General features: G+C 65.5%; 1 protein-coding gene across 2 annotated transcripts; it reads right to left on the bottom strand.

Annotated features, from left to right (window-relative positions):
* Positions 1 to 301: 301 nt before the first annotated feature.
* RNF157 (ring finger protein 157) lies at positions 302 to 15,536 on the bottom strand (the record flags this gene model as incomplete). Of its 2 annotated transcripts, XM_084298535.1 has the most annotated exons (20): positions 309 to 342; positions 2,290 to 2,386; positions 2,888 to 2,998; positions 4,440 to 4,488; positions 4,742 to 4,807; positions 4,943 to 5,121; positions 5,237 to 5,348; positions 5,634 to 5,742; positions 5,843 to 6,087; positions 6,386 to 6,498; positions 6,708 to 6,867; positions 7,151 to 7,222; positions 7,317 to 7,364; positions 7,508 to 7,551; positions 7,670 to 7,736; positions 7,949 to 8,066; positions 8,223 to 8,369; positions 8,835 to 8,923; positions 12,038 to 12,156; positions 15,449 to 15,536. In XM_084298535.1, 20 exons carry the CDS (start codon positions 15,534 to 15,536, stop codon positions 309 to 311), a joined length of 2,067 nt encoding a protein of 688 aa, XP_084154661.1. The 2 variants fall into 2 exon arrangements, with proteins under 2 accessions (XP_084154662.1, XP_084154661.1); XM_084298536.1 differs by lacking the exon at positions 2,290 to 2,386 and having other exon boundaries at positions 302 to 342.
* Positions 15,537 to 17,013: the final 1,477 nt, after the last annotated feature.

The following is a 17,013-nucleotide window of genomic DNA, read 5'->3' as shown; positions in this document are numbered from 1 at the left end:
GCTGTGTGCAGGATGGGGCCGGGGTGCTGGGCTCTGCGCCCTCCCCAAGAGGAGGGAGAAGTGCTCACAGCCCCCACCCCGCGTGCTGCACACCCAGGTCGCGTCCCCCCCGTGGGAAATGGCTCGGGAGAGGGGGTTTTACCAGCCCAAACCAAAGGGGGTCACCTCTGCCCCCACCATGCACGGGGAGGGGACCCAAAGCAGACCCCCTGCGGCCCTGTAGGCGCTCGGGGACCTCACCCAGGACCGCTTGGGGGGGGGCACCAGAAATTGGGGAGCGCGGGCTCTGCGGGGCTCCTACCTATTCGTCAATGTCTATGGGGCAGGAGTCCGGCACCGCGGCTGCGTGGCGGGGAGAGAGCAGAAGGCAGGTGGTGAGCCCCGGGGGTTATCCACGGTCCTCGCACGGTGCTGGGAGGGGCTGAGCCCCCAAAACATCCCGACGTGCTCCCCCCCGGTGAGGTTCAGCCCCGTGCCCGGGGCAGCTCTGAGCCCTGGGGGCTGCACGGGGGCACCTCGGGGGCTGAGGGCAAGCGCTGAGGTTTTTTGTTTTTTTTTTTTTTTTTTCAGAGGGAGCAAGGAAAAGCTCGCTGCGTGATGTATGGAAGGGGACAGCTGTCACTTCGAGGGGCTTCTCACAGCGAGCTCAGGCTGGAGAGGGAGGCAAGTGAAGTGTGCGGGTCCCAGAGGGGCTGGGGAATTAAACAGGACCCCCCCCCACACACACACATCACATTTAGAGCTCGGCATTGCCTACGTCGCTCCAGTGCCACGGGGCCTTTACGCACAGCCAGGGTGTCCTGGAAAGGCTCCCGAGGCTCGGGGCAGGACGTGGGGACACGGCCACGTGCACGCACACACACACAGCTCCTTCCCTGGGGGAGGCAGGGCCGGGCTGGGCTCCCCCCGTCCTGCAAACAGCCTCGAGGTGGAAGCCGCACGGCTCGCCCAGCTCACAGCCCGGATAATCCACACCAACAACTGCTCCTGGGGGATTTCGGCTCTTCTCGGGGCGGCGGGGCTGTCTCCGCAGGCTCCCCACCTTGCTGCTGGTATCTCCAGCACGTGCCTGCCCCCTTCCAGCCCCTCGGAGAGGCAGTGACCAGAGGCTGCTCGGCCCCCTGCGCACCCCCGGGGCTCTGGGAACCCACCTGAGGATGGGTCTGGGGGTTTCCCCAAAGCCCTGTGCCCTAAATCCCCAGGATGGGGTCTGTCAGCCCCTCCCCAACCATTTTCCCCCTGGATTGAAATCTGCAGAGCTTTCAGAGCACTGCTGGGGCTGCGCAGACATCTCCACGCTGACAAAGCACGTCCTGTGCCTTCCCTCGCTACAGAGGGAGCAAAAACCAGCCCGTGGGTCTAACCACGGCTAAACGTCCCCTCGGGAGGAACCAGGGGAGGAATATTTAAAAAAAAAAACTGCTTGAGGTGATGTTAAGCATTCAGGACACCAGCACGTGGCCCCAAAGTGGAGACCCACGCTGTTTGTGCCTGCCTCATGGCTGTGGTCACATCTGAACCTGTAAGAGCCGGGTGTGAAGCTCCGGCCCCAGCTCCCCGCTGCAAATTTCCACCTTTCCACCTCCTCCACCCCCCCGGCACCGGTGCAGCCCCGTGGATCGCAGCCCAGCACCACCAAAAAGAACCTTAAATTGTGGCTGGGAGCTCCTCGCACCTCTCCGACCCTTCCAGCGCAGAGCCCCCGCGCCCCTCCAGCCGTGCTTTCCCCCCCTGCAGGCCAGGCACCCACAGCCCCCTCCCCAATTTTCCCGGGGGGGGTGGCAAGCAGCGCAGCCGCCGGGCACACGGATAAATGCAGGGGGGGCAAAGGATGGAGGCCGCATCCTTCGCTGCCAGCCCCTGGCTGGTGCCGGAGGGGGTCGGGGAGCTGGGGCAGGCTCCTGTTCCTCCGCCGCAGCCTCGCCGTGGTTCCCCAGAGCAGAAAACCACCGGGAACAGGGCAGCCGGGGGGGGCGAAGCTTGCCCAGAGGGGAAAGATGGGGAGAAAGGAACCCGGAGGGGGGGGTCCGGGTGCTTTCAGCCCCCAGCCCAGCTCTCCAAGCGCCCACTGCAGCTTGTGCCAAAGGGGAAAGGCTGGAGGGGGGGGGAGTTGCTTTCAGCTCGTCCACAAATGTATTGACAAAGAGCTGAGCGAGAGCTCTGGGTGCACAGAGGGCTCCTTTTGGCTTTTTTTTGCCCCCGTTTTTGTCCCCCCTGGGGCTGATGGTGAGGATGCAGGTCCCCTGCCCTCACCCCAACCCACCTCGCTGTCACCAATACATTTGTCACCTCTCCGCAGCTCCGGGCAGGGAGGGGGGCACAAGCAGGGGCTGGGAAAACCGTGTTGGCACGGAGTGAACATGAACTTCCAGGTGGATGGAGGGGCCTCGGGACGGGAGGAAGAGGAGGAAAAGAAAAAAAAAGGATGGAGAGAGGGGGGGGGAGGAAACAGAAGAAAGGCAGAGGGAGCGGGGAGAAAGGGTGGGAAGAGAGGGAGGAGAATTTGGGGGCAGCGGGACCCCGAGATCCTCGTCTGGAGGAAGAGGAGGGGGAGGCAGGCAGCTCCCGCCTGGTGTCTGACCCTACAGGGCCAAGGCTGCATCTCTGGCTCCCGTCCTGACCCAAAATATCACCAAATACACCAGGGGCTACCAGATACACCAGGAGGACTCCTGGATATAGGGCTGGGGGGGTTGGGGGGGCATGTGCCCGGTGCACGGCAGGACGGGTGGGGAGGACGTGGTGCAGGGCTGGGGATGGAGAGGGATGAGGATGGGGAGGGGGAAAAGGGGAAAAGGGGGGGACCTGAAGGGGCAGGGGCGATGCGGGGAGGAGTGGCAGCACCCCCCCCCAGCCCCGAGTTCATGTTCAGCAGGCGGCCACTCACCAGGTAAGCGGGCCTCAGAGCACAGCTTATTGTCCAGCGCTTTCACCCGGGCGGTGCCCACGTCATTGTTATTGTCACACCTCAGACCGAGGAACGCGCCCGTCCTCCGGCCTGGAAGGGAGTTTAAAGCAGTTAGCCAGGGGGGCGTGCAGCCTCGGGAGGGGGGGGGCTCGGGGGGGTTTTCCTCTCCCCACCCCCTTTAAAAATAAAAAAAAAAAAAGTTAAAAATCTCGCTTGCAAACCAGGAAAAGAGCGGAGAGGGCCGCGAGCGGACAATAACGCCTGGGCTGGGCGCAAGGGGGGGGGGGGGCACGGTCCGAGCTGCTCCTTTCCCCCTTGTGCCGGGGGGGGGGTCCTCGGGGGCACCTCCCTCGGGCACCAGCAGCGCGGGTGGGGGGATGCCGGGAGGAGGCAGCGACGGGCACGTGGGGCGGCAGAAGCCGTAGCCAAGCTTTGCACGGGGGTGGAGGGTTCGTTTGGTGGTGTGTGTTGTGTTTTTTTTTTGGGGGGGGGGTTGAGAGGGGTGACCCCACACACACGCACCACCTCATTTCGCGGGGTTTGAGCCAGCAGGACCCGAGCTCCCCATGAAGGAAGGGTGCTCCTGGTTTCGGGGGGGGCCAGGGGATGCTAGGAACGGCCCCCGCTCGCTCCTCACCACGAGCAGGAGGCTCCCCACGGGGCTGGCAGCGCCCTGTGCTCTTTTTGGCGACGAAAACCCGGCGCAGGGGAACGGTGCCGAGCCTGGCTCCTGCTCTCCAGCTGGGCTGACTGTCCGGGTCGGACAGAGAGGGGAGAGGCTCGGGGCTTTTTTATTATTTAGAGACTTGCGAGCACGGGAGGTGACGCACCGGGGGCCTCCCTGTCCCCAAAGAAACCCAAGCCGCCCGGCAGCTGGCGGCACGGGGGTGGCAGCCCCTCTCCTCGGCTATCTGAGTGCATGGCAGGAGGCAGGGGGAGCGCTCAGTGCGCACGTGGCGGCTTGAGAAAGCACACCAGGGACAGGGGAAAAAACAGAGAAAGAGGGAAACAGCCCAAGGGGAACAGCCTCACACCCCCTCCCCACGGAAACCAACGTGGGGAGAGCGCAAGGAGAGGTTTGCAGAGATGTAAAGAGGCCTTTTTGGCGGAGGGGGGAGGAAACAATGCAAAAAACCCACTGTGGAGCCTCTTTCCCACTCATCCCCGTGGAAATGGCTCCGGCTGTGTCCCGTGGTGAGGCAGCAGGACACGGCCAGCAGCAGAGCATCGCCCCGGGGAGCCCCCTGGGGACCCCCCCGTGCAGCACCCTGCCTCCTACTCCCCAGCAGGGACTCAGACCCCCAGCACCGCTCATCACCTGCTGCGTGCCCCAGTGTCCCCACAGCCACCTGGCTGTCCCCGTCCCCCCGGTGTCCAACCCATGACGGATTCATCCCCAGCCCCGGTGCCGCCGAGACCCCCGGCGCTTTCCCCGGGGGCAGCCAGGGGACAGCAGGGCATCGGCCACCCCCGGTGACACCGAACCAAAAGGGGGGGGGGACACAGGACAGCATCAATCCGGGCCTTTTACCATCATCCTGCGTGGGCGACGCGTCCTCATCCTCCAGCACGGCGTTGCCCTGCGGCACAGAGAGGCAGCGCTGAGCCCTGCACGTGCCCACGGCCCTTTTGGGCAACGTCCCCCCGGCCCCGGGGTTTTGGGGAGGATGAGCCCAGCTGTGGCACCTCCAACTGCTGCGGGGAACGGCCCCGCTGCCCCGCGTGGCCCCGGGGAAGAGCCCTCAGCACGCCGGGGATGCGCAGCCCAAAACTGGGCGCAACCGGGGTCCCCCACGGCGCTGGGGGCGCCGCCTCCCCCGTGCCACACGGTACCTCGGCGTCGTGCTCCTCGGCCGAGATGCTGACGAAGTTTATATCCAGGGACTCCACAGGCGTCGACTGCAAAAAAAAAAAAGGCAAAAAAAAGAAAAAAGAGGGGAAAAAAAATGATTAAAAACCCCCAGCAAAGCGTGGCGGTGATGGGTTTGGAGGGGTCCCCTCCCATCCCGTCTCGGGGAGCTGCCGGCCCCCTACCTCTCCGTCGGAGGCGGTGGCGGCGGCGGGCGAGGGCAGCGTGTCCCCTTCCTCCTCCGTGCCGGGGGCCACGTAGGAGCCGGACATGGAGGAGACGGTGTCGGTGCTGAGCTGCGAGTGCTGGCTCTGCGAGGACGCCATGGACATGACGGACTGGGCCAGGCTGCTGCTGACGGGCTCTGCGGGGAGCGCGGCGGGGGGTAATTAGCGGCAGGGCTAACGAGGAGGAGCAGGGTGGAGGGCAAGGAGCTGGGAATTGCAAATGGGGGGCGGGGGGGTCTCCGGCGGCCGCACCTTCTGGAGAGGAGATGGTGGAGGACAGCGGGGTGCCGGTGCACGAGGACTGGTCGATGGCACCCGACGAGGACAGGGTGAGGTTCTCGCTCTCCGGGGTGACGCCGCACTCCTGGGAGAAGGGAGGGGGGGGCTGGAGGGAAAAGCCCTGGTGGGGAGGGCGGGATGGGGGCGTTTGGGGCAGGGCTGGGGCCTCTTGGCCCTTGGGGCAGCACCCGGCGTGGATCCAGATCCCCTGGGTCTTCATCCACAGCACGGCCAGGAGGGGAAGTCCCCATCCACAAGTCCCCATCCAGACCCTGCATTCCCTGAGAGGCTGCTTGAGACCCCCAAAAAACCCGTGTCCCCCCCCCAGAACATCCTCACCGGCTCACCGCAGCCACGGCAAAGCCCTCACCTCCTCCAGCCGGGCAGGAGATTTCCTCCTGGTGCCCCTCAGCTCCGACTCGGTGCACGACTTCTCCTCCTCCTCCTCGGGCAGCACGGAGGAGTTCTGCGAGCCCGACCTGCGGGGATTTAGGGCGGGGGGGGGGGGAGGGATTCAGGAACCTGCGACCCCCACCCCGGGGACCCCCACCCGGTGCCGTTTTGGGGACGGGCACTCACTTGGAGACGCTTTTCTTCAGCTTGAGCCCCGATGGGGTGCAGTCCGACAGGCGCTCGAGGGGCGAGAGGGCGCGCAGGGGGGGCAGGCGCCCCTCGCTGCCGTAGGGGGGCAGCGGCCCCGTGCCGGGGGGGGCCGCGTCCCCCAGCGCCCGCAGCCGCACCGCGCCCGGCGAGGGCGTCAGCGGCCCGTTGAGGGCCTCCAGCAGCGACACCACCTCATAGCCCGGGGGGATGTTCTCCGAGGACTGGGGAGGGGGAGACGGGGTGAGGACCCCCCCCCCTCAGTGCTCCTTCCTTGCCCCCCTTTTCCACGATTTTTTGCTGGGACAAACCCTCCGCACCCACAAAAGCCCCAAATTTGGATGCACCGTGGGCAATGCTTCCTCCCAATTTTTTCCCTTCCCTCCCCAATTTCCAGCTTGAACTTTTTGTGATTTTTTTTTTTTAGTTTAAAAACCCCACAAGGGGTGTCCGTCCCCAGCCCTTCCCCACCCACCCCAACGAGGCTCCCGAACCCCCCCCCCCCATTCCCCGAGCGCTGACCGAGTGCTCCTCGGAGTCGGAGGTCTGCGAGGCGATGATGGGGTTGAAGCTGGTGGGCGAGAGGGGCCCCAGCTTCTTCCTCATGGCTCGGATTTGCAGCAAGGCTCGGAAAGCTGGGGGCAAAAAAAAAAAAAAAAGGCAAGGAGAAAGGGCGGGCTGGAAACTGGCGCACCCCAATAAAACCCCAAACCCCGTTTTTTTTTTTTTTTTTAGCAGGGTCACCCCCCGCAGCACCCAGCCTCGCGCATCGCCGAGGCTCTCCCCGGGGCTGAAGGACCCCAAAAGGGTGGGGGGGATTTGGGATCTGCCCCCCCCCCCTTACGCAGCCTGCAGATGGGGCAGTTGTTGGCCTGGTAGCGCAGGGTGTCGGCGCACGTGTTGCAGAGGCAGAGGTGGCGGCAGGGCAGGATGAGGGTGTCGCGGACGTCGGACAGGCAGACGACGCACTCGGCGCTGTTATCGCTCACCTCGTCCTCGGCCACCTGCCCGGAGGTGACACCGCGGCCGCTCGGCCCCATATCCCCGGCACGAGCCCCACCGCCCTCTCCCTGCACGCCACGAAAGGTGGGGACACGGGGACAAAGCCTCCGAGGGGACAAAGCCGTCAGCTTCCAGCCTCCGGCAGCTCCTCTGGTCCCCCAGCCCTCTTCCACCCACCCCAAGCGACCCCTGTCCCATGGGAACGACGCGAGCGGGGGCTTTGGGGAGCGGAGGGGGACGGGGACAGGTCCAGGGAGATTTTGGACGCACCCATCGGGCGCCTACCTTGGAGTCCTGCGTGTTGTACTTGTTCTCGATGCCGTAGATCTCCTGCAGCAGGTAGCTCACCCCGTCCACCTGCAACGGTGCCAGGAGGATGGGGAGGTGGCCCCCCGGGGTCCCCGCTGTCCCCTGGGGTCCCCGCTGCCCCCCGGGGACGCGGCGCACTCACCACTTGCTTCTGCTTGAGGGGCTTCACGCAGAAGGTGCCGTCGGCGTGCTGGGGAGGGGAAAACAAGGGGGTGAACACCGGGGCTGAGCCCTCGAGCCTCGGGACCACCCCAAAACAGCCCCAGCGCCTCCCCAAGCTCCCTCCAGCACCCAGAGGGGGACAGGAGGGGACAGGAGGGCCCCAGTTCTCACCTTCTCGAAGGTGGCCAGCAGCACGTGGCTGTGCCCGGCGTGCTCTGCAAGAAAACACCAAGCAGGGGGGGCTCAGGGACCGAGGACGAGTCCCCCGGGAGGAGCAGGGGGCTCTGCCCTGCCCTGTGCAGCCGGGAAAATAAATGGGGGGCCCCCTCTCACCATCGCCTTCATCCACCACCGCGTGCACCACCATGGGGAACACCTCCCGGTCCAGGTCGAAGCCCAGCTGCCCCCCCGGGAGGAAAGGCTCGGTCAGGAGGAGCCAGGTTTTGGTCTCCCACCCGCTGAGCCGCAGCCCCCAAACACCCCGGGTTTGCTCGCCCCAAAGGGGACGAGCTCCCGTGGGTGCTCGCGGCCAGCTTTGGGAGCGTTTTGGGGCCGTTCCCCAAACGGTTTCGGATCCCCTCAATGGTCCGGCACCCGTCGGGCGCTGCTCACCTCCTCCTCGGTCCACTCGGAGGGGTCGACGGTGTGGGAGGGCACGCAGAACTGCTGGCACACGCCCCGCTTGTAGTGCACGGTCTCCGACTGCAGGCTGCTGTCCCTGGGGACGTAGCTGTCCCTCGGGCAGAGGGCAGGGTCAGTAGGGGGGCAGGAGGAGCCGGCGCTCCGCTTCCCTTAGGGGATGCATCTCAGGGCTGGGGCAAAAAGTCCTAAAAGGGGGCTAAAATAACTCCGCGGGGGGGACACAACGCCAGGCTGGGCTCCTCACCTCGCCACCCCGTTGTGAAACTCCTCGCTCGCCTGGTAGTAGATGGTGATGGCCACGCGGGCGTCCGTGTCGAAGGTGAACTCCACGTTGTAGTGCACCTTGGCTTTGCTCACTTCTTCCCCTGGGGTCTTCACCTCCTCCGAGCACCTGGGGGGCACAGAGGGTGTGGGCACCCTGTGGGGATGGCTCCCCCGGCTGTTGGGGTGCCACGGGGTGGCCACCGAGGTCACCACCCCCTCTGCGTCCCCAAAAGGCTCCCAGGGCCTCACCCCCTCCAGCAGGGGAAGCTGAGGCACGCCAGGAGCGCGCAGCCCGCCCGAGAGCCGGGCAGCTTCCAGCCCTAATCCCAACCCGCACCCCCCCCCTGCTCAGCCCCAATCCCCGGCCTCCCTCCGATCAAGCCTTTTTGGGGGAAGAAAAAGCAAAACCGCTTCAAAGGCAGCGCTGAGCTCCGCTTAATCCCCTCGCCCCGAGAGGCGCGGGCTGGCGCGGGAAGCTCGCCCGTGCCGGGACTTGGGGAGGGGGCACCCACTCGGGGCCAGCTCCATCCCCCCCTGCGGACACCGGGGCCGGGAGCACCCCCCCTCCGAGGGGAGCACCCCCCCGACTCACTTGACGAGGCGCAGGGTGTCCTTGCGGATGTTGATCAGGCTCCTGAGGGTCTTGACGGGTTCCTGGGGAGGCGGAGCGGCGTAAGGGAACTAGGGCAAGAGAGACAGCGGTGAGACCCCTGTCCCTCCTCAACGGCAGAGCCCCCCAAAACTTCGGTGGGAGCCCCCAGAAGCCCCCCCCAGGCCGGGGCAGTGCCGTGGGGACACCCAAATCCCCTCCCAGGCTGGGCAAAGCTGTGCCAAAGGGAACCTTGCCCTACAGCCACCTCCCCAAAAGCCCCACACGCACCGGGACCCCACACCGGCCTCCTAAGCGTTCCCCCTCCCTGGGGTCGATCAGTTCTGCCTTTAAGGACCCTACCCCGGGGGCTTCTTTCTTTAAGGCCCCCACCACAACAGGGCAGAGCCAGCCCCCAGCACCCCCCGGGCACCCTCCCCGACCCCAAAACAAACTCCGCATCCACCTCGGGTAGCAGGCGGCGTGACAACGGGGACACCACCCCGCTGGGGACGGCTTATGGGGTCTGGCACGCAGAGAGGGGGCGTCTCAAGGACAAAGGGGAAGCGGGGTCGAGGTGCCCGAGCCCCCCCCGTGGATCCCACGGCGCCGCGGGCGGCCGCTGCTGTATTTTTAGCCTGCTGCTGCAGCACGGAGCTGAGGGAGGGGGAGCACGGAGCCCGCTCGGTGCCCGGCACCAAAGAAACGGCCACAAATCCCCCGCTTTTGTCCCCAAATGGATGGGGTTGGGGCTGTGGGGTCCCCATCAGCCCCTGTGCAGCGGGGGGAGCCCATGGGGATGCCGGCGTCGCTGCGAGGGAGAGCAGAGCGGTGCCACCCTCCAAGGTGACCTTGTCCCTCCTGTGTCACCTGCAGCCACCACGGGGGCTGCAGGGCTGGTAGAGGAGAGGGGACACCACGGCAGACCGAGGGTATGGGAAGGGACCCAGGGGGGCTTCTCCCCACAATTTCTGCCCCTCCTTTGGGTGTCCCTCAAGCGTGCTGAGCCCCAGGGTGTGCTCAGCCCCCCCAAGGGACAGTCACCTTCCCCCGGCCAGGGGGAACCCAGGCTGGAGCTGCTCAGCCCGCAGGTGGTGGTGGTGGCACGGGGCCCTCTGAGGATTCAGTGGCACCTGGAAATTGTCACCTTTTCCTCAAAAAGGGCTGCTGAGTCATTAAGCCGCGCTAACGAGCTCTGCCAGGAGCCTCGGGCACCCACAGACTGCCCGGTGGGGCTGGGAGGGAGCAGGAACCCGAAAGCTGAGCACAACCCACAGCCACGGGACAACCCATCCTCACTGCTCTAATTAACGAAGCAATCCAATCTAACCCCTCATCTGCACCTCACCGTGCCCTCAGCACCCCAAGGACCCCAAAAGCCACCCATGGGTGCAGGACCCCTCCGTGCGCAATGACCCCGGTGCAGCAGCCAGCAGCGTGCCATGGGGCACGGCTCCCCCCACAGCCCCTGGGGGGCCCTTTTGGTCTCCCCCCCATGAATTTGGGGTCGAGGCAGGCAGCAGCAGTTGGGCTGGGTGGAATGGGGAAGCTCCGGGAGTAAATTTCTTGCTGCAGGAACCGTTCAGTTGTCACCGTTGGGCTCTCTCTCTCGCGCCCGGCTGTGGGCCCTTTTCTGGTGCCTTTTTACAAAAACGTTAATGAAATTTTGCAAGCCAGATTTGCACAATCACAAAGGGGCTGCTCAGAGGACTTCCTTCCATCCCCTTGACTTAAATCAAGCTGAAAAACAACAGCAAAATATCCTCGCTCTGACCGCCATCCCTTTGGGAACGCCGTGTGCGCGCCTGCAGCGATCTTTGGTCCCGGCCAGCTCCTGCCGAAGCCAAAAAAAACCCAAAATATCCCCGGGGCTTTGTCCACGAGCAGCCCCGGGCTGGTTTCTGTGGCTCTGAGGAGCTCCGAGACCCTTCCCCACCCGCTGCAGAAGCGCCCTGCACCGAGGGCACCGGGGGGGAGTGGGCAGGGTCCTGCGGGCAGGATGCGGCCACCCCCGGCCAAACCTCTGCGCCTGCCCAGCCCCATCACCTGCAGCTGGGATTTGACAGCTCGCCCCGAGCCACTTGGCTTAGAGAGGATTTAGGGCAGCATTTCCCAGACATTAACTCCCCAGCTCTTTGGGGACACCCGAAGGAACCCAACATAAATCTCCCTGCGTAAAGCACTGGCGGCCTCTGACATTTCCAGCCCTGCTGCATCTCTCTAACAGCAGCCCGGAGCACAAAACAGCCACAAAGCATCAGAAAAGGGCTGGGGGCAGCACCAGAGATGCTTAAATGGGGCCTGGACACAGCATCAGGCCAGAACCAACGCGGGTCCTCCGGCCCCAGCCCTCACATCCCCGCTGTGACCCCAAATCTCCGAAGCTCAGCCGCTCAGCGCCCCCGGTAATTAAGCCCGAGCGATGCCATTCAGCTTGCAGCGCCGCGTTAATTCCTTCTGCTGCCTCCAAGCTGGTCGTCTGCCTCCCCTGCTGCTCCCGGCGGGCTGCTGCCAGGATTTGTGCCCCCAGAAGCGCACGGGGGCAGCTGGGAGGCTTTCACTGGCATCACGGGGATTTCTCAAGGGAGGGGAGGTGGATGCCGGCCTCTGGTTTCTGGGCAAGCAGACGGGATGGAGAGGAACGCTCGAAAGCTGAGCTGTCCGGAGCGGCCACGCTCATTTTGATCCACCAGAAAAGCTTCGGTGCCTTTTAATTCCTCACCTCGAGGCTTTTTACTGCCTGAGCCCTCCCAGAAATGAAATCCCACTGCCAGGGTGGTCCTGGTGCCACTTTCCTGCTTTCTAAATGCATCAGGAACAAACCCCAGCCCCAGGAGCGGGCACACGGGGAGCGTCCCCGGGGAACTGAGGCAGCCGGGTGTCCCCCAGCTGGCACCCAGCACCCTGCCCGCACACACACAAGAAGCAAACTGGCCCCAAACCCCTTTGCTGGGTAAAAATACGATTCATAAAAATAACACCGGGTTTGGAGACGCTAGAAACGAGCAGAACAGCTCCTGCAGCCCAGGAGGGGACACGGACCGGTCCCCTGCAGGGGGTGGCAAGTGGCCAACCTCTATAGCAGACAGCAGAGAATCCACTCAGCCCACCCCGGAGCGCTCGGCTGGCTCTGCCCTTGCGAGCAGACAGACGGATGGACACCAAATCCCCCCGGATGGACACCAAATCCCCCCCCCGGTGCCTACCAGCACGGGGCGGTTCCCCAGGAAGTTGAGGTCGCTGTTCTCGCCGAAGAGGTAACCCTCGGGGTGCGTGGAGTCGAACTTCTCCCCGCCCATGATGAAGTGGTTGGCGAAATAACTCCCTGGGGAGGAAGGACAGACGGACAGACTGAGCGGGGCGGGCACCACGGGGAGCTGCTGCCGGCGGGTGGCTCAGGGTGGCTTCGTCCCCAGGGTGGCTTCGTCCCCGGGGTGGCTTCGTCCCCAAGGCCACCTCGCCCAAAGCCTTTCGGTTGGGGACTCGTGGGACGTGAAGGTGCAGGGGTGAAGGAGCGACCCTTTTAGGCAGCCCTTCGCCCACCCGTTTTGCCCCGCTGCCCCCTTTCCCCTACAGCCACCTCCACGCAGGGGAGCCCCGGGGAGCAGGGAAGCGGCAGCCTCATGGCCCCACTGCTCCTTGTGGGTAAGGAGCTGCTGCCTGCTCTGATTTATGGCCCGGAGCAGCCACGCAGGCAGAGCCGAGATGGAAATCGGCTGGTGCAGGGGCACGGCCCCGGCGCGGCACCCAGCAGGCGTCTGCTCAGTCCAGCGGGATTTAATCCGAGCAGATTCACCCCGAGCTTTAGCCACGGCCCCCGAAAAAAAAAAAACACAGCCCCTGGTTGCTTCCATGGGGCCGCACAGCCACGCAAATGCCCCCAGCTCCTCTGGGGAAATCCTCCAGGAGGAACACGTTTGGGGTCCGCAGCTCAGAGTGGCCGGGCTTTGGGCACCGAAGTCAGAGGCTGCAGCCGGCTCCCAGCTGATGCAGCTCCTGCTCAGGCCTTAACACCCCATGGAAAACCCCAAAACCGAGCCCAAAGCCTGGCAAGGTGCAGGGAAAACAGCCCCAGGCTCAACCCAAGGCCGAGAGCTTTCCAGGGGGAAAAGCTGAAAATCAGAGCCCAGGCTCTGGGCAAGGACCCCAGCCACGGCTCGCTGGCACGGAGCATCACCCAGCCTCCCTGCTGGGGTCTCCGAGCACCCTTGGGTGCTGCAGGTCCCCGTGGCACGGCCCAGGACCCTCAGCTCCCCCTCTCTGTGTGTCCTGGCGGGGACGCAGCCCCGGGGCTGGGGGCTCCTGGCCACGCTCGGCTGCGCTTTCGCCCTCCCGCGGGACTCGCCGTGCAGAGCTGCATCAATTTTACATGGGCTGAGCGCTGCAGCCGGCAGCAAAGGACGTTAAAGAGGCAGGAGATGAGAAAAAATAAATTAAAAAAATGATGGTTTTGGCTTCGGCAGGACGCTGCCAGCCCCGCTGGGTGACCACGGGCATGGCTGGGCCCCACCGACGGGCAGAGAGGGAAGCGGCGGTGCTCTCATTATGGGCTAATTGTAATTCCTCACCCGAGAGCTGCCCCGGGGGGGGGGAGGAGAGCCTGACAAGGACGGTCACAGCACCCAGGGACAGCCGGGCTTACAGGAGAGCTTCACCTCCAGAGCCCAGAGAGAGCACGAGGGAAAGGCTGCAAGCCGCAGGGACAGAGCAGCTGCTTCAGAGGACGAACCAAACCCACAGGGCCACCAGCACCTTGCTGCAGGATGTCCCCAGGCACCCCCCGATGCCATCAGCCCCTTTTCTCCACGAGCACCTCCCTGCACAGCGCCTGGAGAGCTCCCCCAGGACCTGCAGGGACCCCGTGGGCGCAGATCTTTGTGCCCCAGCCCTGAGCCAGCCCTGGCCAAGGAGCTGCTGCATCAGCCCTCGCCCTGCAGCCCCCAGAGCCCTCGGGGTGTCCCCGGGACTTGGGGTGTCCCCACATGGCCGCCCATCTTTGCTCCTGGCCCCAAGCTTGTGTGGCCCCAGCCTCAGCCAGGGACTGGGGCTGAAATAAGGATCCTGCCCCCATGCAGGGACCCACAGCCCCTGGGGTGGAGACCCCCGGGACGAGAAGAGGAGCTGCTCGCTGGGGACAAGAAGTGGCCGCTGTGGCCACCCGGAGCGAGCCACGGCCACGTCTGCAGAGGGGCAATGCCCCACGGCCCCGCGCCCCAGGGGGGCACCTCCAGGCTCGATGGGGGCGAGGCGCTGCCGCTGCGCAGGATCCGGCCCCGCTGCCTCCTCCTCTTCCTCCCGCTCAGCCACCAAAGGCAAATCCCCCTGGGATTAGAGGCAGAGCAGCCGTAATCTGTAATCTCCCGGGGCCACCAGCCTGGGGCCACCAGCCCGTGCTCTGGTGCAGCTGGCCGCGTCCCTCCCTGCCACCCGGGCACCTCCCGTCCCTCTCCATGGGGAGAAGACCCCAAAATCCGGGGGTCAGCCCCAGCCTGACCTCTGCCAGCTGAGATGACCCCGGGAGCCCCCAGCTGGGCACAGTCCCTACCCCAGGGCAGGGGCAGCGCTCCCCCGACACCCGAGACACCCCCCTAAAAACGCACCCAGCCCCGGAATAAAATAAAATCAAAACAAGCCAAGCACGGCTTTTCGGGACGAGGAGAAGGTTTGGGCTGGCTGCAATTCCTCCTGAGGATGTCTTTATTCCTAACGAGCGAGTAATTTGCCCCGGCGCTAACGACCCAAGCACTTACCTTATCCTATTAACCCCCAAAATAGTCACCTATTAATATCAGCTGGCGCTGCAAGGATGCTGTGGCAATCCCCGGGCACACACACAGGCACCAACCACAGATATTTATTTGCTTTTTTTTTTTTTTCTATTTTTTTGCCAGGACCCCCCAGGACCCAGCTCCGTGACCTCTTGGCGTGTGACCCCCCCACCCAGGATATCCCCACGACCCCCCCTGCAGCCAGCGGCTCAGCCCAGCCCCGTGGCAGGGAGGGGAGGGCCCCGATTTTTCCAAGGTCACGCACAAGGTTTGAGGCAGGGCCGGATTCGGAAGGGGAGAGACATCGGGGATGGGGACGGGAGCTTGGGGGGGTGACAGCAGAGGCTGGGGGGCTGCTGGGGGGGCAGAGCGCAGGGGAAGGAGGGGTCCCCTGCGATCCCTCCCACCCCAGGCATCCTCCCGGGAATTTAAAGCCGGCTTTGCCCGAGCAGCTGGCAGCGAGCGCCGGCGTTCAGCCCCCCGGTGCAAATAAAAATGGGATTAAAGTACCAAAAATGGGATTAAAGTACCAAAAACTCAGCCAAGTTTTGCAGCTGGTAAAGGGACCCCCGGAGATGGGGCACCCCCGGGGGTCACCCCGGCCCCAGCCTGTCCCCACACGGCCCCGGGGCGCCTGGCTCCGCACCCCAAGTTTTGGGGTCCCCCCCCCGAGGGGTGCGGGTGGGCGTTGGGGTGCGCGGGAGCATCCCCGACCCCATCGAGCCCCTAAAGCGGGCCGGGGCTTTTTGGGGTCACCTTCCCCTAGCGGAGCAAGGCGGTGCCTCGTATCCCCAACCCCTCCCGGCACCGAAATGCGGGTGCCCCCCCCCCTTTCTCCACTCCACTCACCGGATTTCGGGGGGTACCTATAGACGGAATTAGCGGGGACGTCCACCTCCTCCACCCCTGCGTTCTGCCGGCTGGTCAGCGCCCCCATGGCCGGGCTGGGGGGGCGGGAAGGGGGCTCAACGGGGGGGTCTCAGAGGGGCACCCACCCGCCCGGTACCGGCCCCGGGGCTGGCAGCGGCGGCGCCCCCCTCCCGCAGCATCCTCGGCGCTGCGCCGCGCCCGGCACCGCCTCCGCGCTAGCGCCGGGGCTGCGCCAATGCGGGGCCGGCCCGGGTCGCCCCGCCCGCTTGGCACGGCTCGGATCGGCTCGGATCGGCTCGGATCGGCACGGCACGGCACCGTTCTGCAGGGCACCGCTCCGCTTGGCACGGCTCGGCGTGGCGCGACATGGCACGACTTGGCACGGCTCGGCACGACATGGCACGGCTCGGCACAGGGGTGCCGCAGGGCAAGGCGCTGCCTCCTGTGCCCCCCCCCCCGGCTGTCCCTGCTGGTGGCCCCTGCCCCCAGCAGCCCCCGCCTGCCACCCCCAGTGTCTCCCAGTGCTCCCAGTGCCACGCACTGGTCCCGCTTGGTGCCACCTGCCTGCCCCAGTAACCCCCCCCCGCCACCCCATACCATCCATCCTCCCCCCAGCGCCCCCCACCCCAGTCCCCACCCCCGGTGCCACCCCCCTGGGTGACCCCAGCAGCCCCCCCACCCCCGGGACCCCCCAGCGCAGGGACGGGGCCACCCTGTCCCCACCCCAGCACCCCCGTGGGGTGCCCCCTGGCAGGATCCAAGCCCCCCCCCTCGCACCCAGACGCCACCAGGCGCAGGGGCACGGAGCTGGAGCCACCATCGGGGGATCCCCGAGCACCCCAGCAGCTTTCCTGCACCCTTGGGTGCCCAGCGCCGAGCTGTGCAGCCAGGCAGATCAGTGCCCCGACGGCCTCAGCTCCTCGGCGGTGCTGAGCGAGGGCTCCCCGCCGTGTGCCCCCCCTGTACAGGCACGCACGCGTCCCCCCCTCCTTCCTCGCCCACGTTTGCTCTCCTTTTTTCCAGCACAAAGCCCCGGCACGGTGGGCACGGGGTGGGGGGGCTGCGGCAGGGTGGGTGCAGCCTGGGGCTGGTGCTAAAACCCTCGCACCAAATCTCAGCCCCAAATCTCAGCCGGGATCGAGCAGGGAACGTTTGCGAAAGAGAAGCCGAGGCTGGATCCGGCCTCTCCCAAACCCTGGGAAAAAATATGGGTCAGGTCCTGGCTCGGATTGCCCCAAACGAAGCAGCCCCCAAACCTCGGCAGCCCCAAACCTCGGCACCAGCCCAGAGCCCAGGGGAGGCCTCGGGGCCGCATCCAGCCCCGTCGCATCCCAGCAGCAGCACCCGCAGGGCTCCGCTGCAGACAATAACTCAAAGTTAGCCCTGCGTGGAGCCAGGAGGCAGCGTTACGGGCAGGGCTGCTGTGTGCACGCACGGCTCGGCTGGGTGGCTTTTTGTGTTGGTTTTATTTTTATTTTTATTTATTTTTTTCCAGCCGTGTGTTGCTGCAGCAGAGGGTTTTGCAGGACGGTGCCGCAGTGGAG

This window comes from Netta rufina, assembly GCF_964035555.1.
Source record: "Netta rufina genome assembly, chromosome: 19".
Classification (NCBI taxonomy): domain Eukaryota; kingdom Metazoa; phylum Chordata; class Aves; order Anseriformes; family Anatidae; genus Netta; species Netta rufina.
The sequence above is the reverse complement of the archived record's forward strand: the minus strand, read 5'-3'. Positions and strand labels throughout refer to the sequence as shown.